The sequence below is a fragment of the Lepisma saccharinum genome, chromosome 4, assembly GCF_977018435.1.
Source record: "Lepisma saccharinum chromosome 4, izLepSacc3.1, whole genome shotgun sequence".
NCBI classification, from domain to species: Eukaryota; Metazoa; Arthropoda; class Insecta; order Zygentoma; family Lepismatidae; genus Lepisma; species Lepisma saccharinum.
In genome coordinates, this window is record NC_139232.1 from 114,178,063 (window position 1) to 114,203,025 (window position 24,963).

A 24,963-nucleotide genomic window follows, 5' to 3' on the forward strand; every position below is an offset into this window, starting at 1 on the left:
GTACTAAGTGAGGCGATTGTACAGTTTGATGCACAAGTATTGCTTGGCAAATTGTCAATTACTATTTTCATTAATTTTATTCTTGCATCCTACGTATTTACAAGGACTGGATTTTTATGTATGTTGGTCCAGAGATTGTGTGCAGCTTGTTTGTCGTTTAAACTCTCGAAGTTCCCGTTGCTTAAAACAAATAAAATATACAATGCTGGACAATTTACTTGGTAATACTTATGCATCCCACTCTACAGTGATAGTTAATAGCACCATTACGTGCTCAAGAACTCTGAAAACAAGTACTTTCCAAACAAAAAATGCTAATTATCAGGATTTACAAGTCAAATTCTAGCTATGATCATTTCGCAACTATTAAATATATACACAGTTCACAGGGACTAAGTCAACGGACAGTTTCGTCAAGATAAGAACAACTACGTTCTATCTAATGCCAATCTTGCTATCACCAAAGACCTTTAGTCAAAATTAAGTACAATGTACTTAATGCTTAATGGGTGATAAAACTACACACAATACTCAACGGAAATCGCCTTCTTGTTTATTACTTCGAGAAATAAAAGCCAGTCGTGGCAGAATCAGGAATACTTAAAACAAAACAAAGGAGACGACTGCCTTAAAAGCTTGTTGAACTATGGAAAGTTCTGCAAACACATTAACTTCACTTCAGTGTCAAAGTCAACTCGCTAATGAAACAGATGACGCAACTTGCAAGAATCCATACAGACCGGACTTATTGAAAACCACAAGTGTCTCATATGCGGGATCATAAGATCTTATATGTTCCTTATTCTATCCTCGTCATTTGAAGAATGTTTGAATTTTTGTCTACTCGCACAGATACATCTCATCAGATTTCCTCCTTTTACAATTACTCAGCCTGGGTCACTTTTGTATTGCAATCGAGGGAATAAAATCTTACAAGTACCTAACCAACTGAAAGTATGTAGAACATTGTATAATGCTAATCAACATTTATTCACTTGCTTGCATTTAATTAAAAAGGAAATCTTCGAATATGTCTAGAATAATAATTCCCAAAATACTCGTAATAGAACATTAAAATTTATTGTGAATCTTTTCGGAAGAAGACCCTGTTAAGAGGGTGGAAACGTTAAGTTCATAGTGTGTTATTTTACAATAAATGTTGCCTTTGTCTGCATTTTAATGTTTTATTAAACATGGAAACAAGGCTTAATAGCGTTCCCAAAATAGTATTTACAACTCATTTAGAATGGAGGAGGGGAGGGGGCAGTGCCATGAAGACCTATTTAGTGTCTCCGTGAAACAAATTTAAAGATGCTGAACGTGGATATTGTTTGTTCAGAATTAATCTATATTGGTTGATTGATTTGATTTATTTTACTTCACTTTTGTGCCACTATCAGCTAATTTCGAAGATGGATAAAATTGATGAAGGGACACTCCAAGAACACCCATGGCTAGGCAGAGATTCGAACCCGGGACCCCTGGCGTCGTAGTGCGCTATGCTATCCACTCCTCCATGAAGGTCGGCTTTATATTGGTTATTTCACATCAATTTTATACATCTATAGGTCAATCACGGCGAAACGGTGGAATGGATTGGACAATCACATATCTTTGCTTTACCCAGGGTTCTTCTGTCGATCTCTGCTACACTAACCACTCAGGCAGTAATACAGTAATATTTCCGGGTATACTATGTGAAAGCGGTTGATTTTTAGTTCCTCCCAAGAATGATAAAGAGGCGAACAACCGTATCTGAAGATCGCCCGTCCGCTGTCTTCCTCGCATGGTGACTTACGACAGGACTGCCATGACTCCCGAGGGATTAATTCACAGCCTAATACTAACAGCAATCGAAGGCAACTAATGTTGAACGGCCTTTGGTGAAGGTAAATTCTTGCATCATAGGTTTTACATGAGGGCCCGCGAAATAGAGAAGAGTGATTCGTTGCATGTGATAAAAATTGTGAAGGTCAAGGACGAGGGGATTTCTAAAAGTCTGTGGGGAACGACTGAAGATGACCGGATCCCTCTCCGATTTTCTTCATATTTGGCACACTCACTAATTGAGGCCTCCTAATCACGAATCTGAAGTTAAAAGTTGTCTGAAACTTCTAGAAATTGCAAAATAAGCGAAAATAAAGCGTTAGTTTTCGGAATGGAAACCGTCGATTTTCGCGAAATTTTTTGTTTCACAACCAAATATATATATATTCCTGATACTACCACGACACCAAATTTTAACGGTTTGCCTAACCTAACCGAACTAACGTAGCCACGCGCCAATGGTTCGTGAGGCTAGCGTCAATGGTTCGCAATTTCTAGACGTGACCGACAAATTTTAACTTCAGATTCGTGATGAGGCCTCAATTAGTATGTCAAATATGAAGAAAATCGGAGAGGGGTCCGGTCATCTCAAGTCATACCCTTTTATTTTCAAGAGGAGTCCGTTCATGGATCGAGACGAGGCTTGGTATCCTGTCGGTCTCTGCTCAAAATAAATTTATAAAACGTGTCACCCCACATAATTTCACGCGTAGAGATGAAACAGGTTTTCTTTGGTGGTTGTTAGACGCTACCCGCCGCCTAAAAAACTGCATATTATCCTGAAATGGTAGGCTTACAATTCCCACAATTATTACAAGCAAATTGTAGGACATCTGTAAATAAGAGATACTTGCTTAGTGTGCCCTCCTAAGTCGCCAAGTACTAAAGTAAATTTGGTTCAGGTAAAATTTTCAATATCATACCAAAGTCTCGAACGAGAGCTACGGACGATAAGTATCCGCCTCGTCACGATATTTCCAGAAGATACTGAAACGTGTGACGATGAAGGGACTTGGGGTCAGTCGGATGGCGTAGTGGCATGTTACCGTCTTGTAATAAAGGGGCACCGGATTCGATATTTGGATACCACTTTAAACTGTATATTCAGTCCCGATTAATCTATATGTGCATAAAGTGGATTTAAAAAAGTAAAAATGAAAATATACTTTAAAATATACGACAAAAGAGGCAAATACATTCTGTTCATCAAGGGCACTACGAAACGAAAACGAAAGAAAATTAGAATGAGAAAAAATAAGAATAGAGAAAGACAAATGAACAAGAAATGTCAAAGAAAAGGTCGGAACGAAAAATTTGAATTGTTGTCTTAAGTCCATAACCGTTGCATGTTAAAGACTGATCATATATATGCAAGCAATTTCGGTTATTACTGCGATAATAATTCGTGCGCTCCCTTGCATATGGTGGCTTGCCCAGGTTGAACTAGGTTATGAATGTCTAAATACCCAAAAGACATTGTGAAGTACGATACATAACAATGATAGGAAGTCCAGTTTCCCGTTCTCAGCCATGCACGTTAAATAGCGATGAATATATCAAAGTGCAATAATATGTCAACTCGAGGGGAAAAAAAGAACATCGGGGTCGCAATGATGCCATGTGAGTAAGTGGCCCTGTGCCCTTCGACTGATTCACTGAACTTTGCCCTTGTGCGTGTATATTTAGCACAGACTTGTACACACAAATAATAAATTGTTGCCTGTTTATCGCAAACCGTGAACTTCAAAGTACTTTGAACACGATTTTCCGACGAAAACTTATCACAAGAGAAGGAATAGGATATATATTACAACCGGTACTGTGGACTATCAGTAAACTTTAATTTGGCGAGTACATTAAAAAAGCACGTTTTTGGCAAATCTTGCCACACAGAGTTTAAAACCAGAGCGTACTGTGGTAACTGAAACATTATCATTGGAACCAGTAACGAAGTCTCAATGTTACCATATTAGACACAAAAGCATCAATTTGCCCTCGTTATACTCAAGGTTCGAGTAACCCCAACCCACCCACCATAAGAATTTTAAATTCAAAGGCAGATTGGAAGAATCAAGTTTCCACATGAACTTCCCCGAGTATTACCAATAATTCTACAGATCAGATATATTTATAAATAGTCTGTAATCCAGTGCGATATTCCGACAATTTATTATTTTTACGAATAAAAACCATTTATATGCCCTGGTGTTTGTTAAGTAAATGTTTAAATACGGACTTTTCTTCAAAGCCAAAAGCAATCGCAGACACGTGATGCCACACAAATTAAGGTGAATGAACCATTCATATTTTAGGAACAATTGCATGTTATATTGGACCAGTAGAATATCAGTAATGTGTATCAGTATTTTGTCAATACTATCAAAATTTAACATCAGTTCACTGTGGGATAGTAATAACAAAACTACGAATAACGAACTCTTAATTTAAGAATAAAATTACATATCTCTGCATAGAACTAAAGTTACAGGTTTTTGCGAGATTAAACACATTCTCAAACAAAATTTCAAATGCACAATTATGTAGAATAAATATTTTCACACTTTCGTCAACTGAAGTTTTACAAATGGATCAATTAATAATGTATTGCAAGTTTAGGCATTTTCGCGATAGCTGACTAAAACAACCTTTACGTCTATCTGCACAAAAGTCACCTTAAGTTTGAAATTATCAATATGTAAATAATTAAACACTTATTCTTGGTGACCACTTAGTCATTGAGGTAGAAATCACACATGCCAACACATTAAAAAAAGAACACTACTTACCTCTGAGGTGATGACCCTGGGGAGGGTTCGATGGTGTCCAACCTTTCGAGGGCATATTTCTTTGCGCGGGTGCTTCCGTAAGCCATGGGGCTTACCTATCGCATCCAATGGCGTTGGGCCTCATATGATGATGTTCCCTGCAATGAAAAGCACTTGGTTAGGTTTCAGCAGGACCATTATCGAGAACAGAGTGGGGATGCATTTGAACAAGGCGAGCTTTAAACCCTAAGGAACACTGAGGTCCCTTTGACAGACTGTATCAGTGTATTTCCTCGAGAATGACGCCAATATTTTAAAATACATTTCTATATTTTATGTAACAACATTAGTTTCAGAACGCAGAAACAACCAATAACCGAGATAATTGATCGCAAAGTTTGAGCCGTATAAGTAAAAACCTATCTGACTACTTTCAGTTTTGTATTCGTCAAAACCAGTTGTGTGCACATCGTAAGAAAGGAAAGAAAAGACCTGCAAATGCTGCGTCGAACCTCCTAACAAAAGACTAATTTCACTATCAGTATAGAATCCAACACTCGTAACGAAAAAAAAACAGATGAAATCTTTTTTTAAAAAAAAAACAGTCAAGAAACACACACACCTTGAAATTATGCATTTTCTGCTATGTGGTTGCAAGGTGAAATGTGTCAAGTGGCACAAGAATGATGTAGCTACTTGGTTTTCATTCATAAAAACAGGTTGTATGCACACTCAAAGCGAAAAAAGGTGCAATTTTTCTTTATCGATAGATATCAAAGTTGTGTAATAAAGTTTTGTTTCAGGGCGCCGAAACCATAAATACATATTTCAACCCCATAGTAGCACATTACAACCACACATTACTTCAGTACAACACATTTCCGCGAGCTAAAACAGAAAATATTCATTAACTTCAGAACAATTTTCCACTTTCTAGCGGAGGTACAGAGGGTCAAGGGTACCACCGTCCCTCCCCACACATATATATACGTGCACATGAACATCGAAAACTAATTTACACACATCAAGACTTGACCAAAATATAATCGAAATCGACCATTTTGACTACGTAATGTAGCGTGAGGAAAGAACCCGTGTACAACTGACCTTTGTTCCTTCAATTAGACCTACTGCAGCGCTTTGGATAAAACTTGCCAAATTCGACCAAAAAAGTACTTCCACTTTGACAGAAACGTGTTACAGTTTTAGGATTAACAAATACCAGATTTCATTATTAAATTGGCAATGTAACTGAAGCAATATAATTCACACTAGGCTTTAAGATACTTCCTCGCTAAATTGCAACAGAACAATTAAAAGTTCAGGAAACCACTCTCGGTTAAATCGAATCCTTCTAGATTTTACACGATACAAAAGCACATGACGAAAATCTGATAAGGTCTTGTGCATAACGATATGTCGTAAATCATAGCTTATTAAACAAGTTATTTTTAACCTACCTTCATTCTTTTTGCGTGTAAAATATTCATCCCTATACAAAACCAACTGATAAAAAAGGGACGAAACAAGACTTTTGTTAGATTTAAACGGGAGGAAAGCAGGCAGAATTTCCTTGAAACTTAAGAATGTTTAGAGCCCTTGCACATTCGAAAAGTCACTTTATGCAGCAGTACATGGCAGTCAGAAAGGGCGCCTTTTGAAAACTGACCCGTTAACATTTAAAATTAACAAATTAAAACGACTATTTTACTCAGAAACATACCTGTTGTTTAAATATTGCTCGTATTTTGCGTTAGTTCTACTTTCTAAAATACAACTGTATATTTAAATGTTGAATTGGTATGCTGTATGGGAACACAGCTGGACTTCCGTGATGCACCGCCTCCTTCATGTTCGTATGACTGACTGCGATCTGTAAGCAGTGTTGCCAGAATCTCTTTCATACACCGTGATTAATCGCGCATCGTGGACTATCGAACTACAATAGCACGAGTGCAGATAATGCTTATTTTGGCCATGAACGTAACTTTGAAAAGCGAAGATAGTCTCTTTCTGTTAGAGTGAGGTTCAAACAAGTACAAAATCTTCGTCAAATTTTAATTACTTCACTTAGTTTTAAAATAGGAATTAGAGCGTTTCATTATGACCCGTCTGTGCACGATTCAACTAATTAACATTAAAACAAAGCGTTCAAGACACGTTAAAATCGGAAACTGAAAGGCGTTATACAACGTTCAATTACAATGGAAATTTCCACTACGACATGAAATACTTGAAAAGTCTAATTTTGCACTCGAACACAACCAACGGCCACAGTGGCGGAGTGGCCAGCAGAATACCTTTACGACGCTAAAGACAGAAAAACGACATAGAACATGTAAATGACCAAAATATAAAGTCGAAAGAGATTAGCGGTTTCACTTTTTTACCGAAATGTAGCAGTGTGCAAGGTAAGAAAATCAAATATAATAGTTTTAGCGAAGATGAATTTTTTTTTTCAAACGGAAAATGTCAGAAACTCGAAAGAAGTGTGATGTAATTTCGTGGTAATACATGCAAAATATACAAGCAATATCACTAGATTATTTTACTTATGTGATAAACAGAAGGGTAATTGTAGGTGAGGTAACACCCCCTGTGGCTGTAAATCTTTAGACCTCGGGGGATGATGTTACATATATGTACGTATATATAAAAACATGCTGTAGGGCCTCACCGATGGCGCTGTGGTAGCGTCGTCGCCTTGTAATCAAGGGGTCCCGGGTTCGATACCCGGTGGAGGCATATAGTGGTTCGGATCCCACTTTAAACTGTAGGGCCAGTCCTGATTAGCCTTACTGTGCATAAAGTGGACTTAAAACACCAAATCAATCAATCAAAAACATGCTGTGGAAGAGGTTGCTCCCCTCCCCCTTAGAAATTTTTCAGACATTACACTGATGGTAATTGTAATCACCAGTTTTGTTCCAGTTATTTTGTTTGCTAACCGGGCAGCTACCAGGTACAGTGGGATCCTTAAGTATTATGAACTTATATTATGAACAAAGTAAATTGTTCATCACCACGTATATTCTCTTTGTTTTACGCAAAGAGTGCTTCAAGAATTGAAACATAACGTTGAAGAAGCTATTGACAACCTCTGCACCAGTATAAACAATAATCCTTTTCATAAAAAAAACATGTAGTGATGCAAGGGAAAATTTAATGAAAATTGTCGTGGACAATCTGCCGAGCAATACTTGGGGATCACATCCTTTGTGTTTTAAAGCGATGGATTTTTATGTGTGCTGGTGCAGAAGTTGTCAACAGCTTGTTTTGAGTTTTCTTTTAATTCTTGAAGCTCTTATTGGGTCAAATAAAGTACACGAACGTGGTAATGGACAATTTGCACTGTAATACTCATAGATATCACTGTACTACTGAAGTCGTCTAATTTGTATACATTCGTCAAATAGCCTCCATACATAATACAGTTTCTTGATTTGGAAGGGGGAGGCGCAGTGGCGGCGATTGGGTTCCAAAACAGGGGAGGCAAGGTGCCAAAATTGAGGGGGAAAAGTATATTTTCCTTTGCAGATAAGGTTTAGCATAGTGCGGGGACAAAAGTGGCGAAAAGTGGGGGGAGCAACTGTCCCCCTTTGCCTCCCCTAATCGCCGCCACTGGGGAGGGGGTATACTCTACTGACACGTACACCAAACGGCGAAAGAAATAGTAGGCAAATTGTCCATAACCATTTTCATTCAGTCCGTTTTCCACAATGTGATGATCATTAGGGGCATGCATATTTCGTTTTTGACGAAAAAACGAAATTTGAAAAAACACATTGTAGTGTTAATTTTTCATGTTTTTGAAAGGTGTGAGGTGCATTTTGTGACCATATTTTGTCACGAAATAATGCGAAATGAACTGCAAAAAGCGAAATTAACTCTTAAACACGAAATTCAGGGTTTATTCACCGACGCGACACCTTCCGATGTCTGAATTATCCTGAGAGTTATGCAATTCCCGGAAAATTGATTAATTCTGCTGTTAATATTGGAGAAGCAAAAATGGACTCTTTTACACAGAAATAAACTTAATACTCTGATAACTACATAAATGTGCTATTAGAAGTGAAATGTTAATTCTGTGGAATAAGTGTAGTTTTTAAATCAAATTTAGGATTATTTTCACAATTTTAAAACCAATATGTCTTTTTATATACCACTTTTCATTCATTTTTTCAAAGCTATAACACCGATATTTTATTTTATTTACCGCTTTTGAACCCGAAATTGACGCAGTTTTTGTACCGAAATTTTGCCTTTTTATTTACCAAAAATATGTGTCTCTAATGATCATGAATTGAAGTAAAAACGTCAATAGGCAGAGGAAAACATTTGCTATGTATCAACAGAAATTAATTCCTTAAAACAACACAGGGTGTGGAATAAAGAGTATTGAAAATAATGATGGACAATTTGCTTACTCTTATCTTTGCCGTTAGCTGTACGTTTAAAAGATTGTGTATTTTTATGGATGAATGGTGATTTGATTAGCAACGTTTGAAGTGGAAATTTCTGACTAAGGGATGCTTGGCACAGTTTGGACCACTAGCGTGCGCAAGGGGTGAGCTGATGGGTCTAGGCCCCTCCAGAATATTTGAAAAATCTAAATTTTCAAATGAAACCTGTGAAGGACCAGAGAAATGCAACCCCCCTTAAAATGTCCCCGATACCATATCCGTCTTTTGACAACTTTTTAAATGAAGGTTAAAAATTATAATTAGGAAATATTTTATAGTGTCTCGTCCCCTCCCATTTCCATAGAACGCAGCTCTGTAATGTTCACTTTTACAGTTCCACCCCGCTCCGATAAAAATCTTTCGTACGCTTATGGTTTGGACATACAGTCTTTCCTCATGTGTGGTTTGGGGAGAAGTGGAGAATGCTTGCATGGGTCAACACGGAGAGAGATTGGAGAGAATGCAGTAGGTGGGGATACTTTATGAAAACTTTCTTAACTGGGGAGATGACATCCCCTCTCGCGTTCCCCAAATGTCGATAATTATATGAAATTGATAAGAAACGCTCATGCCCAAGCCCCCAAGCCAGGACTCCAATCTTCGTAAGTGGCATTGTGAGATAACCACCCCTCGCTTTCTTGGGATTATTGGCACTGTCATAGATTTTTAATAATTTTACTATATACGTAGTGTGCATCGGTAACGTAATATTAATTAATACAAAGCCATATGCCCTGCAATAATTAATTCTCAGAACCGCTTCTGCACTATTGTCACTGCTTAATATCATAATGTAATCAGTTTGATAACAAAATACACTCAACGTAAAATGTACAGGAAGTAGAAGAGAGGAAGCTTTTGGTAAAAGCAGGAAAAACAACAGGATCACCAATTACTCAACAGGAAGCGGTTGCTACTTCCGGTAACTCATTTTTCTTCCTTTTGATTTCGTTAACTGGAAAACTAAACTTTTCCCATAGCTCTTGTAAATAGATCAACTAAATGAACAGACGGCGTTGATAATTCCTTAATTGATTACATGTTGAAAGAACGTACTGAGCATTCGAACGTTAAAACACAGACTAGTCATGGGCGCACCGAAAGTGGGGGGGGGGGTATGGGGATGAGAGCCATCCCCCCTTGGGCTATCATTTTATTCAGCAAATTACTTTTTTCCACAATTTTATAATGGAAAATTTCTCATCCTTGTACAATTTTCAAATAACAGGAATGACTGTTTCGCACCCTATTGTAGGACTTTCAATTCAACCCGTACCAAAGTTCTTGCTTGAGAATAAAAACCACACTTTTTTTCTTTTACGAGAGGCATGTTCCTGGCAACAACAGAAAATTTTTATTTCGTGGACCCCCCCCCCCTTAGAAAATCTTTGGGTTCGCCTATGATCTTAGTAAAATTCGTGAGTGTAATTAATTGTCCAATACCATAAATCATATTCGTTGTTGTGAAATACAAATATAGTCATTTAAGTGTGGGGGAACTTGAACACCGTTGTTTACACTAGCGTACGAAAAGAGGGAAGTGATGGGGTTTTGGCCCTTCCTGAGAAAATAAACATTTTTCAAGTGTAAACAGTAAATAACTCGGGAAAACCAAAGCTGTAAATGCAACACTTCCTTAAATGACTCCAAATTAACACTTTTTGTCTTTGAATAACCTTTAAACCGAAGGTTAGAAATGGTGATTGCGAAATATTTCATTGTGTGTCATACCCCTACCGCTTAGAACGCAGTTATGTAATATTAACCTTTACAGTTCCAGCCCCCTCTGAGAAAAAAACCTGTGAACGGCAGGTCGAAAGCCGATCGCTTTAACACGCTCAGCCACCATAATGTACAGTTGAATCGGCCATAGGTTGTATCAAACAGAAATCAAATGCCACAGAAACAGCAAATAAAATATCTATGTTGTTTTCTCTTGCAAGTTTATCTTTAACAGGACCTTGCATACCACAGAACAGAAAAATCTTCGAACTGTTCAATTCGTAAAATGCGCCACTATTATATTCTTGAAGCCAAAATAATTTTTCTCTGGTTTTACATCTGTGTCGTATCTGTTGGCAAAACTGTTAGTGACAACGTTGTTCGTGTGACCGATTGAATTGAAAATTATTTGTACTTTAGCCAGTGGCGGAGATTGGATCGCAAAACTAGGGGGGGCAAGGACAGTTTATTTTCCCTTGGTCCATAAGGTTTAGCATACTGCAGGAGCAAATGTGACAAAAAGTGGGGGCGTTGCACCCCCCACGCCTCCCATAATCGCCGCTACTGTATTTTACGTCGTTTTTTATATTTCTCTAGTTTAATCTTGATCGTGAGAATGGACGGTCAAGTGACGAAAAAGATAACAGAACTAACTGACGAAATTCGTACCCAGTAACGCTAAAGCACTAAGCCAAGCGTCAAGTCAACCTTGCAGCAGGTTTTCGCATATGTAGATCCAAACGTTCGCGCAAGAATATAGTTCCACTGAGACGGGTTCCATTCCGACACAACTGCATACTTGCAAGAAAACAGTTATTTAATTTGTAATATACAGACAAAATAATACATCCATTAGCAGGTATGGACTTAATTGGTTGCAATCACTGTGCAGACGAACTTAGAACCGCAAATTCGCCAACTGGAATATGTATTGCATTGGAGAGACACTGAAACTTTAGAGCGAGTCGAGCGAGACTGAATGCGATGCGGAGCGCGTGGAATCGGTGATACCAGTGTTGCACATCCCACTATTTTAACCCTATGTTTATTGTAGAGCGGCGAGAATGGCTGAATCTCCTGTTCAGCGCGCGGTTTTACCCGAATGTTTTTTGGGCTTCATCTGAAGGGAAATGCTCTTCAAAGTCAAGCAAGTTGTTTTAAATGTATAATCCTCCTTGCGGCAACAAGATCAAAGTAAAACAGGGCGTGAGGTAATTTGCCGTCAATGTGCGCACGAATTGTATCACGGGTGTTGAATGATTTGCAGTTTGAGTTTAGCAAGAGGAAACGATTGTTTGACGACAAAAGAATCTCCGCGGTATTAAAAGATATCGCAGTGAGAAGAAACATGTTTATTATTTGGACGAGACGTCCTTGAACTCGGTGGGTCGGAGAAGGGGGAATAAAACATGGAAGGATACAACCATACAAAACCACCGCCAGGGCTGAAGAAACCGACGATGAGGGGAAGGGGGAGGCTTATTGTTTCACCCACTGGCGGCAATGAAAGCTTTGTTGAAGGCGCATATTTACTGTTCCGCGCAAAGAAAGGGAAGGGTGATTATCAGCAAGAAATGGACAGACCAAGATTTGAATCCTGGTTTAGTGAAGTGATTCATAAATTGAAACCAGAGTAATAGCGACAGACAATGCACCTGATTGTATATATCACCTATAACAAATCATGCTTTTTTGGTGGTATAACTTGAATTGCGTGTGTCTTACAGTAACGGATGTATTGCGAACGAAGCAACCACGTTTCTCATAAATGTATTTCTTTTTAAACCAAAAACAATAATTTGTCATTAAATTCAAGAGGGCCTATCGTTGTTTACTTTTATCTCCGTTTATTTTTCGTTTTGCGTGCTCAAAATATACACACATGCTCTCATGTTTTAGAAGTTATTTCGTTCTTATATTAAGTAATGACACATTTATTAAATAATATATGCGCAGGAAGTACATTTAAAATTTTATGTTTCAGGAGACAAAGAGAAGCAAAAATACATTCCACTTGACATGCATGTGGGTTTTGATGTGGTGTGCGGTTGGCAACACTGTGGATTTTCTCAGTGTCTGCGATGTAAGCAGCTCGGCGGTTGAGGAAAGACTGGCACGGAAGATTCTGAGCTCAGTTCTCGCGCGGATTGATACATAAAACCTGCTGCAAACTTAGCCTGACGCGCGGCTTAGAGCAATGAGAGAATAGGCACAGACTTTTTTTTTTTGGGGGGGGGGCAAGGAACTTTCTACGTTCCCCAATTCACGTAGGACACATTTTATGCATATTTACATACAGGGTGTTTCTTGAGGAAGTGGCAATACTTTGGGAACTGGTAGTATGGTTGATTCTAAGCAAAAAAGTTCATATGAACATGGGTCCAATTTTGAACGATAATGGAGATATGAACAGGTACAAATGATGTAGGAAAACGTAAACAAGAACAGTAACAAGTAAAACATGGCAATGTAATGGTAATTGTGTAAGTAAATACGAGGAGAGACATGCTGATACTAATCTTTATTGCATGAATTTGTGGTGTAGCAGTAATTAGTACACGATAATTAAGTAATGAAGCAAGCAATAAATGTAGAAAAATGAAATGTTAACACCTGCTGGTCAGTACTCACATGAACGAATGTAAGGAGCGAAAAGGCCACAGAAATGATAGCAGGTCAGAGCAGATTCTCAAAAATACCACCACCAACATCAATGCACTTCTGAGCGGATCGGAGGACATCTTGTGTCGCACTACAAAGTTCCCGATGATGTTCCCGGATTAACACAGCAGCATTCATAATGCGAATGTACAGTTCATCCCCTGTATTCACCCTTTCCCGGTAAACCTCCTGCTTCATCCACCCCCATAAACAGAAATCAAGAGGGGTTAGGTCGGGAGAACGAGGTGGCTACGGAACCAGACCACTACTACGACGACGACAAAGACCAATCCATCGATTAGGGTAGGTGGAATTCAGATGTTGAATAATCAACCGACTGGAATGAGCAGTTCTACATTTATTGCTTGCTTCATTACTTAATTATCGTGTACTAATTACTGCTACACCACAAATTCATGCAATAAAGATTAGTATCAGCATGTCTCTTCTCGTATTTACTTACACAATTACCATTACATTACCATGTTTTAATTGTTACTGTTTCTGTTTACGTTTTCCTACATCATTTTTATTTCTGTTCATATCTCCGTTATCGTTCAAAATCGGACCCATGTTCATATGAACTTTTTTGCTTAGTCACCCATACTACCAGTTCCCAAAGTATTGCCGCTTCCTCCCGGAACACCCTGTATATAAGGTATTGTTTATGCCAATACTGCGCCCCCAAATTTATCTTAATTTGGCGTCTTTGAATGAGAGCGTAAATTTAAACTTCAGTCCATAGACTTATTCAGTATTAAGTCAAAGTGACTCCACAAGGTCAATGAAAGCACGTAATATACGCGAACAAAAATGTTTACCTTGCATTGGAATTCAAAGTCAACCTGAGGCTTTAACAATGCATTGTACCCAAATAGTAGTGATTCAACACTTCCATTGTAATTCCTTATCAATTGTAGACGTATTTTCATTGTTTCTGTCCTGTTTATAAGCTCGTGTTCAAAAACATTTTTTTTACTGTTTCACCAAGAGCGTTGTTGTTTGTCTGACTTCACGTGCAAGGAATTCAGTGCGATGTGTTTTCCTTTGAACAATGCCTTTGCACAGTCAATTAACGCTGCATCATGGGAAGAACAGGTCGCTACTTGTTCCTGCTTCTACTTCCGATGACGGTTAGGGCCATGGAACGAACAGGTAAAGTTAATAATCCTCGTTAACGAACCAATAGCTTGCTTGTTGTTACTTCTATTACACTTTTGTCTTTCCCGCGGGTTCGATTAACGGGGAAAAGGGGAGGGGACATGTCAGTAGTTAGGCTACCACTTTAAACTGTAGGTCAGGCCCTGCGATGGACCACTTTCGATCTCGCCACCTAAGTTCCTGGGTTCTAGTCCGGGCCTGATCATTCTTTGTGAGTGCCCCTTCTTCAATTTCATCTAATCATCACTCATCCTCATATTGACAAACTTTTACTTTCTGGTCTCCATTTTCCTGGTTAGGCGTACACGCTTGATTTGAGTGTGACAAATTTATGTGAAGACGTGAGAAATTTTATTCTAAAATTATTTCAAGAAAATTCAGTACTAAATATTTTATATCTGTTGATGCCTATTATTTTTTCCTAAAAAACAACAACATTTTATTGGTTGTAAATATACGTAGTGGTCAAGTATGTACGGAATTAATTAATAACAATACGTATGGTGCGCTCTATGAAAATAAATATTTTTGACATTTATTTTGTTTCATGGTTTTTAATATTTTCTTTCATTTTTTTCTTGTTTTTCATGTTCGAAATGCACTTGTGTATTTGCAGAGAACTCAGAGGCTAGATTAACTGATTTATTTCACTTCGTTTTCTGTCACTTTTGGTTAATCGCGAAGATGAGAATGAAAGGTGACGAGATGGAATTTGTGAGGAGACAATCAAATCTGTCGCCTGTCACGAGGGTGTGTGCGACTCCATAAGCTCGGCCTGGGAAATGATGTGATCAGCACCACGCTTCGGCTGGCGTCGTTCTCCAGAATTGCTCTATTCTCTGTAAGAACCAAGTCCATGTAAACAAATACACGTCGCTTCTAAGAAATCCTATTGGTTGTTCGAATAGCAGCCGCGCAGGAATCTTGCGCATAAGAATATAGTGATTGTGATAAAGCCACAGCTGCTGTATTGAAGTTGTGGAACTTTATGTTATGAGCTGTACAGCTACTACCAATATATTCAATGACAAAAGAACTCTAGAACTAACACATAATAAAATGAATCATTTGTCAAAGTCACTTGGATTTCTTTACATCAACTTCCATCTTACAGTGGATAGAGAATAGTTTGTACTGTTGTCGTCGTTGATTATTTACGTGTGTACTGTTATTTAACTGAATAATATTTTTCAGGATTTGTGAAGGCGAAGCTAAACTTCTATGGGCTGATCACATACCTAAATTTGCAATTACCTAAGTATTTGTATAAATGAAAACGCAGCAAATCACTTTTTGATATAAACTTTTATCACACTATTCCACAACTGTTATCTCTGTTGCCAAGCACATAAACGTTACACAATTTAACATAAAAAGGAAACAAACGTTATTGAACATCAACTTTAACATGTACATTCGAAGTTTATAATACATCATGATTATAATTGCACATTTAAAAAATGAATATAAGAAAAAAATAATTTGTGCTGTCAGAGAGAACAGTCACAAGTTATTACGAGGGTCACTATTTATATTTTGAGCCTAACAATGAAAAAAACAGGAATTTGGCATTGAAAACTGCTTTATTGTTTTTCGAAGTATTCTCCTTTATGGTCAATACACTATTGCATTCGTTCGAACCATTTGTCAAAGCAGTATTTCCAATCTTCTTGAGACACCTCCATAATATGGTTTTTGAACGCATCAACGGCGTCTTCCGCCGACGAAAATCGTTGTCCACGCAATTTATTCTTGACATTCGGGAACAAGAAGAAGTCATTGGGTGCCAAATCAGGACTGTACGGCGGATGACCCATCAATTCGATTTTTTGACTGTTCATAAAGTCGGTTGTTAGACGAGATGTGTGACAGCTGGCATTGTCTTGATGAAGAATGATCCGACGGCGTTTGTTTGTTTTCCGTATTTGACCGAAGACCTCTGGCAAACAAATTGTTGTGTACCATTCAGAGTTGACCGTTCTACGTTCCTCTAAAGGCACAGTTGCCACATGACCAGTTTTCCCGAAAAAACAGACGACCATTTGTTTCGATGTGCTTCGAGCGCGAACAAATTTTGTTGGATTGGGTTCATCTTGAAACACCCATACAGTCGACTGCTGTTTACGTTCCGGCTCATATGCATATATCCATGATTCGTCACCTGTTACAATCTTATATACGTCTTTTGAAGCACCACGATTGTATTTATTGAGCATTTGTTTGCACCAATTGACGCGAGCGTCTTTTTGAGTTTTTGTCAAATTGTGTGGGATCCAACGAGAACATACCTTTCTCACAGCTAAATGATCATGTAATATTTTATATATGCTGGTGGAACTAATGCCTATGGTTTCCTCAATCTCACAGTATGTCACATGACGATCTTGCAGTATTAGGTTTTGCACAGCATCAATGTTTTCTTGAACAACAACTGATTTTGGACGACCTTCGCGAATCTCGTCGGTGAGCGAATGGCGGCCACGATTAAATTCGTTATACCAGCGTTTCACAGTGGCAAAGGATGGGGCTTCATCGCCAAATGTGGAAGTAAGTTGATCGATGCACTCTTGTCTTGATAATCCACGTCGAAAATCGTAAAAAATCATCGCACGAAAACGTTCACGAGTTAATTCCATTTTATTGTTGTCGCGCAATCTCCAAGGCAACATAAACAACACAAATCAAGCTATTGACAAAACATTTGAAGTACGTTATGGTCAATAATGCCAGACGATTCCGTGCAAACGTCAAATCGCGCCTAACTTCAATCAGTGTTGCCAAGGCTCAAAATATAAATAGTGGCCCTCGTAGTTATTGGTTCAGTAAGTAGCAGAGTATGAGGACCAGGGGTCCCGGGTACGAATTCAGGCTTGGGCACGAGTGTTCCTTCATCAGTTTCATCAGATCATCACTCATCGCTGCGATTAGCCAAAAGAGGAAGAAAAGCGATGCTAAATAATAATAAAAAAAGAAAATCAAGCCCAGTATTTGGTAAAAACGGAGTCACTTCAGGGGATTTCACATGCACAATAATAAAAAGAATTAATAAATTAAAATTTCTGGGTGCACCAGCACTTGGGGCTATCCGAACCCCTCTTATTATGTGGGAAATTCCTCAAAACAGGCTTATTACATTCTCCATTCTCCATGTATATCACTTTGTGTTTTACGTATAATATCCCAAACAACCTTTGTTTCCAGTGACTATGATGGCATGCGAACCAGGGACCGATTTCGTTCTTGGGTGCGAGCAGTGCAAGTGCACCGCACCAAAGACTGCCACCTGCTCTTCCGAATTCTGCCCCTGGATGCCCTGGATGTGGTTCCCGTGGTTCAACTTGTTCCCGTTCGGCTTCCCCAGATTCTACGTCCCTCCGGAGCAGACGGCGGTCGTTCCCCTCAAGGGACCCGTGGACCTGGACTCCGAGGGCATGGGCCCCCTCACGCTGAGGCAGGAGGGCGGACCACCGTCCCCCGGGCTGCAAGCCGATCCCCACCCGATGGACGCCCCCGGGCAGCGCCAGGAGGCGATGGTGGTGAAGAGAGATCTGTCACGCGACACCCGAGGTTTGGATTCTTTGGCACAGTACGTTCGTTTCATTTCTTTGTTTCGTATTTTATCACTAGGCGAGGGGAAGAATGGGGTGTAGGGAGGCAGATGGAAAGGGAGATAGTGAGAGACAAAGGGCATGAAAGATTGATAGAAGGAACTACCTGCACTTTATTGTGGACAGAAGGGAGATCTTGAAGTAGGAATCCAGGTGCGACTTCCGATTGGGCAATGTCATTGCTGAGTAATGACAACTGTGAGACGTTGGCTGGAAGTCGTGGCCAGTGTTGCCACATGAAGGGAAATTTCCCTTTTGCAGGGAAATTCGGCCCGAATTTTTAGGCAAAAGGGAAAAGAGAATTTCGACGAAGAATACCACAATTGCAGGGAAATTTTAAGGTCATCTGACCACATTATTACAGTTTATGTTAATTTTGAATTTCATATCCACATTTTTATGTTATTTATTTATTTTGCTATTCCTACTTGTTTCTGCTCCTTTAAGTTTATTGTACGCTGCTTTTATGGATCTTTGGGTAAATAGTAAAGATGAGGATTAACGATTAAATGGATTCCTGACCAGGATTAAAACCTGGGACATCTGGTCAGGAAGTGTGATACTGAAATGTTTTTTTTTTCAAACGAATAACGAATTCAACGGAATACTTAACTACGTACTATATTACTGCTTCCACCACCACCACTAATAATGCTGCTACTACCATTACTACTAATTATTATTATTATATAATTTGCTTAGGTGAAAGGAAAAATTGATCCAAAACGGGAAATTTGGCCCCTTGGAAAGGGAAATTGTGCCCTGATATTGTGGCAACACTGGTCGTGACTGATCCGGGGGTAGCGTTTGGGGATGCGTGAGGAGAAGGTGGTGTTGAGAAAAGAGTGGCGTGCTGGAAGTGAGGAGGAACCAGGATTAGAAAGAGAAAGTATTAGGTAATTGAGAGGGGTCTACTTCTAGTCGACATTCGGGTCCGCATCGTCAAGGTGCTTTAATAAATATTGAAAAGGAACAAAAGCGAGTGTCTCTACTCTTACGTACCCGGGCTGCCAATAGGCAGTTCAACATTATAGTGGGTTCATTGATTCATTTGCTTTATTTTACTTCGCTTTTTGTGCTACTTTTGGCTAATTTGCGAAGATGGGGATGAGTGATGAAATTGATGAATGGAACCTCACAAACATCCATGCCCAAACCGGGATTCGAACCCGCGACCCCTGGCGTCGCAGCGCGATACGGTAACCACTCCTCCACGGGAACAGGCACTTTATTGTGGGATCAGAACCACTATGTGTATCGAACCCCTGGATCCTTTGATTCCAAGGCGACGATGTTATCACTACACTACAGAGAGAGAGAGAGAGAGAGAGAAAGAAAGAAATATACAAAGTTAAAAAAGACAAAAGATAGATGGACACAGAAGAAGATAAACACAGTGAGAGAGAGAAACGAGACAAAACGTAGATAGAATTGAAGATACAGATTATGCACTAAATATGTATTTTCTGCAAAACGATTAGATGATCAAGCACATGCCTTACTCAGGATTCGAACCTAGTACCGTTCGTGCCACGGAAGTTACTGCTGCGGTTAAAAAAAAGAAAAACGTTTAATTTCAGGTTGATATCACTGGTTTCTAAGAACTTTGGATATTTCCTATGTAGGACAACAATTTCCTCCATAATTTTGGCTGTTCTCATTGTTCCCGTCAAGTGCAGAGTTTTCGACCTTTTTACAGTTACCTTATTACAACAGGCAGAACGCGTTGCGTTCTATTTAACCACGTTTACTTCTGTATTTCATAAAAAAATTAACAAGGAATGGAGGATCCATGTCGCTGATATTTTGAACGGGACGAGCTTAGTTCTGCTCAGTGCCGGATCTACAACACGCAAAACCCCGCAGTGCGGGGGGGTCCGGAGGCAAGTAAGCCTTTTAGGGGCCCTAAACCATTGACATAGTAGAGGGTTCATATATGCGTATGTAAAATATAAAAGTAGTTACTCAGGAGTAGAGAAACAAATACAATATATGCAGGTAAAGGTTTGTTTCCCTGTACATATAACACCGTGCCATGAAGGCATATTTAGGGTATGGCCCCACATATTTTCAATGTCGGCCATCTTGGAGGTGATGCGATCAGCACCACACTGCGACCCCCGGCTACCATTTGATTTGAGGCTGGGTGGGCCCTACAGCCGCTTTATGCAGGATCAAAGCCGGAAAAATTCAGGCTTTCTCGCATTGCAGTCAGGCTAGAATTTCGCGAGAAATGCAGTGATGAAGGTTTCTTCAACCTATCATTAATCAGGAAAAAGTTATGACTGTAACAAATGTATCTTTTTCATTTAAAAATTTTGAGTTGAATTCTATGGCGGCCATAAATGTGGTTGCCCTTATGCCTAACCTGTTTCTATTATGGCCAATTGTACCCAGCCTAACTCCTTTACTTTTTATAGGGGGTGTTAAGGGACTTTGAATCACCCTCTAGGCCCTTATATGTGACTTTGTCAACATAAGATCAAGAATTACATCCACACACACACACACACAAATATATATATACACCCCCCCCCCCCACACACACATATATATATATATATATGGGGGTGTAAAGATAGGTATGTAGAGGGAGCCATTAGTAATATTTTGCGGGGAGGCCGAAGATTTGTAGATCCGGCACTGGTTCTGCTGTAGTGCTGTAGAACGTAAGAAAAGATATGCTATAAAGTGTAAGTGGGGGAAAGCGAGGGGAAGGATGCATGTAGGACGGAATCGTTCCTGTTGGTTGTATCGTATATCAGTAGCAATGCGACCTGTTTGTCAAGTTGTTGGCGGATTTGTTCCGTATTTTGCAGGAAACGCCAAACAGGGACCAACTTGAAGTTTCGAACAGATTAAAAAGCAGCTGGTTGAAGAAGATATTGTTGTTGAAGAGTTTGACACACTTATGATGGACGAAGAAGGTACTGATGTTGAGGAAATTGATAGTGATATCGACGATGATCCAGCGTTACATGTACGTAAACGAGTCACTGCCAGAATAAAGTCCACCCTTAGTTGACAGTCGAGGAAGAAGTAGTTCAGTGACTTGAACTTGGGGGGCATAAATCTCAGGCTCCATGTAAATGTCAATAAACCTGGAAATTGTAGGGGTGCGAGTGTCCCCCACAAGGACCAGGGGGCCTGAGATATCTGAAAAGAATTCATGCAATTCAAATGATGAAATTCTAACGTGAAAACATGGACGAGGAGTGTCCGGAAAGACAACAGATTAGGTGCCTATGAAAATTATCCTAGTGCTGTATGAGAATTCTCTTTATTGGAGGAAAGCATCACTTCACGTTTCCCCCGCTTTAAGCGCTGCTTCCCCAGAGAAAAAAACCTCAGGGCAGCCTTCGCTTATGGTTCTTGGCATGCGCCATCACCAACAAAAAAGGAGAAAACACAATTCCCTTGGACAAAATCAGGAGCCATTTGCATGTCTGTCAAAAACATACAGCCAACGGCCTCATCAGTATTTGATGAAACAATATCTGCAAGCATCCTTTTTTTTAATGTTTCTTTACCAAAATTAACATTTATTGTCATTAGATTAAAATAAAATTCATACGATTCAGCATAAAAATAAAAAAGGTAGGGAAACTGAACAACTTAGCGTGACGCAAACATTTGCTTGTAACAAATGTAAGCAAGAAGATTAACATTTTTTTCTAAGCTGTTGAGATGCACAAAAATGTAAGAGTTCAAGTAACTATTAATTTCGTTTTCCTTACTATAAATAAGTAACTCACTTTAAAAGTAACTATTTGCAGTTACCTTTACTCCAAGCAGTGTTCTTCAGAATTATGTATTTTTCACATGCACGCACCTATATTTGTTTTGTAGAAGCACGCACATAATTTCATCAAACTTTCTGTCTTCCAGGAGTTTTTAAGCTCGAGTGCTATCCAAACAGGGTGTACAAGGAGGGTTGCAATGCCTGCTTCTGCAGTTCAAAGGGGGGAACGGGTTCCTGTACTTTGATGGAGTGCCCTCGCGACACAACGGAGTACCATCCCCACCTATCAGGTTAGTTGAGTGTACCGAATATGCTTTCCTCAGGCAGACTTTTAATCTACCGAACTGTCTGTCATCCCTGTTGGGGGTATGACGACCGATTTTATCCAATGTTTTTAGCTTTTCGTGAAGAGGTGGTCTCTTCCACTGCCTGTGAGGAAGCTTTTAGTATATTGTTACTTTTAAATGTGTTGTGTTTGTCTTGTGCAGGTTCATTTACAACCTGGCACTTTTAACTTTTCCCAAGGAACTTTTTACACCCCTTGGTTTAGCATTTTTAAGTAAGAATTTTAGGTAAGCGGATATTTCCCCGAATACATTGAAGGATGCAAAATGGCCTAATGTGCCGACGCACCCAACAATTTCAATTAATTAATTAATTAATTCATTCCGGGTGAGGAAACAGGAATGATTAAGACTAATACGTGAACATTATTTCTGTTTAAACGCGTGGACGTATTCTTAAGTCTTTTCTAAATTATCATCTATCCAGTTTCATAAATTGATTTCCAAGATCAGAAATGTGCTTGAAAAGATCCACAGCAATATAATTATGCAGGGAAAGAAGATGACGGAGCGGAATATGTTCGTCTACGTCTACATAAAGCGAGTTTTAATTATTTGTTAATTACATTCCTATACAGGAATCTATTATGTAATGTACAAAACAGTTTCCTGAAAATTCTTTTTAAGTCTTGAATTTCTGCGAATTGTCTTGTGAAAATTTATCTTCTAAAATTAGACTACAAGGCGTCGCTTCTCTTCCACTTTTGGCTAATCGCAACGATAGGGATGAATGGTGATAACATGGCGGGGATGGAGGGACACACATGAACGACGCAACACAGAGGAGTATACTGCCAGGTGCCAGAGTTTATAACACTGAAGTTACCAGGGTGGTACTACTTGGAAGTGAGGTTGACTTCTCAGGTCACCTCTTACACCCCTCTTTGGCATTCCTGAATATTAAAAATAATAGTAACAAATTGGTAAATTGAAGGTTGAATCGCTACCATTCTTGATTTAATTATACAACCACTTGAGGGAATACACTTAAGTCAAAAATGCAATTTTACAACGGACAGTTTTTTTTAAAAAAATGTTATTCTTTCAAGAGCAAACATGACAGACAGGATATATACGAGGTTGAATAGTTCTCGTTATACATGCCCAATACTCATAATACAATGCGTTCGTTTTGGCTCTGGGCCGAGATAGCGCATGAACAACTTTGAACAACTCCTATAACACGGGTTAGTACTCGTTATGCAATATAAATATAATTGTCTGCATGCTGAAGATATGTGCGTAAATAAGCGAGACGTTACGGGACGACAATGCCGGCATCTGCGCCATGTCACGCGCCAACACGAACCTACTGTATTTGCTTTAATTGATTCAGTGGGACTTAGATGATATCAACAGGAAATCGCAGTTTGTGACTTATGTCCCGATCACCATAGTTATAATCATTAAGGTCTTTTACATTTCATCTTACAAGCGCCTAGTAAATATTCAACAATCATGACACTAAAACCATGGGCGTCGCCGGAAATTTTTGCAGGGGGTGTCGGGCAAATGATAAAAGTTGAATAGTAGAAACATATTAAGTATTATTACCACGGTTATAATATACAATAATAAATATTATAAACTAACAAAAGTAAATTTTATTCGAAATAATAATAATAATTATTATTATTATTATATAAATGGTGAGACTCGATCCACCAAACGAATGAATACCAGCACACTGTTTTGCATTTTATGCAGTTAGTATTTGAAATCCATTTTGATTTTAACTTTTGCGCGTCTCGTTCAAGAAAAGGCTTTAAATGTTAGGGGGATTATGTTTCATAAAGTTTGTTGTGTGAGCTCTCACCTATAACCGTAATTATTTGAATTTTGAAATCTGTGGAACCATTTGTTCTTTGGATGAATGGGTAGAATACCAACCTTGTTCCTTGTTTTCGATCCAATGCATTTCTACTTTGATTATTCTGTTCGAGTACTAACTAAATTAACTTTATTTCTGTTCTTAACAATAAGAGTAACAACCTTTCGGCTTTCTTGTATCTTTAAATGAACGATGTCAATTTCCAGGGGGGGGTTCCACCCACACGTTCGCCCCCCCCGGACGCCCATGACTAAAACAAAGTTCAGTAATTGATTTCGCTTCTCTCTTTTCACAGGTAGAACCGACTGCAGCCCTTCAGAAGTAACCTTCACAATAGGATGCAAAGAATGCACTTGCACCAATGGTTTGGAAATTCTCTGTTACAACCAGTGCCTACAATAAAAATATATTTTGCAGTATACTATAACTTCCTTCTTTATTGAGTGAAAACGAACAACCCACCTCAGTCATAGATAATTCCAATCTATGAGTATTCATTTTGCCTGGTAACATTACAAACTTCATGAATATTTTGTATTTATTTTTCTGTTATTTAGCGTCCTTCTTTGCTATTTTCGGCGAATTGCGACAATGAAGGTGAAAGATGATTACATAAAAATGATGAAGAGACATTCACGAAACCAACGCCTAGGCTGGGGCCTAGGAACCTTACCACTACCGAGGTGGTGATGCTTTTGTTATGAAGTTTCTTGGATCATTTACTCATCCAACGTTAATGAACATTTTCTAAAAAATAAAAGAAAAGAAAAGCCGGAATATATGGTTTGGCATTAAAAATTTCCGTTTGGAGACTGTATCTAATTGGAAAACACGGG

General features: G+C 38.9%; 2 protein-coding genes across 3 annotated transcripts in view; one reads left to right on the forward strand and one right to left on the reverse strand.

The window, feature by feature from the left end:
• The window catches only part of LOC145986799 (P protein-like), a 99,125-nt gene that overhangs the window by 68,263 nt on the left and 5,899 nt on the right, over positions 1 to 24,963 (reverse strand). Inside the window, exons 1-2 of one of the 2 annotated variants that reach the window (XM_083121236.1) lie at positions 6,316 to 6,494; positions 4,614 to 4,750 (exon numbers count right to left, since the gene is read on the reverse strand). In XM_083121236.1, coding sequence (XP_082977362.1) covers positions 4,614 to 4,699 — 86 coding nt within the window. In that variant the 5' untranslated portion in view covers positions 4,700 to 4,750; positions 6,316 to 6,494. Of the gene's footprint in view, positions 1 to 4,613; positions 4,751 to 6,315; positions 6,495 to 24,963 lie in introns of those variants that run through there. The other variant, XM_083121235.1, reaches the window with a different exon arrangement.
• Positions 14,445 to 24,538, forward strand: LOC145987344 (uncharacterized). Its single transcript, XM_083121867.1, has 4 exons — positions 14,445 to 14,596; positions 17,804 to 18,188; positions 22,099 to 22,242; positions 24,423 to 24,538. The coding sequence occupies exons 1-3, from the start codon at positions 14,527 to 14,529 to the stop codon at positions 22,106 to 22,108; spliced, it is 465 nt and encodes a 154-aa protein (XP_082977993.1). The 5' UTR covers positions 14,445 to 14,526; the 3' UTR covers positions 22,109 to 22,242; positions 24,423 to 24,538.

Excerpts from the sequence above, each read along its gene's own strand:
- LOC145987344 (XM_083121867.1), top strand. The coding sequence starts at position 14,527 with ATGGGAAGAACAGGTCGCTACTTGTTCCTGCTTCTACTTCCGATGACG. Across the intron at positions 14,597-17,803 it reads TAGGGCCATGGAACGAACAG|TGACTATGATGGCATGCGAA; the intron begins GTAAAGTTAATA and ends CTTTGTTTCCAG.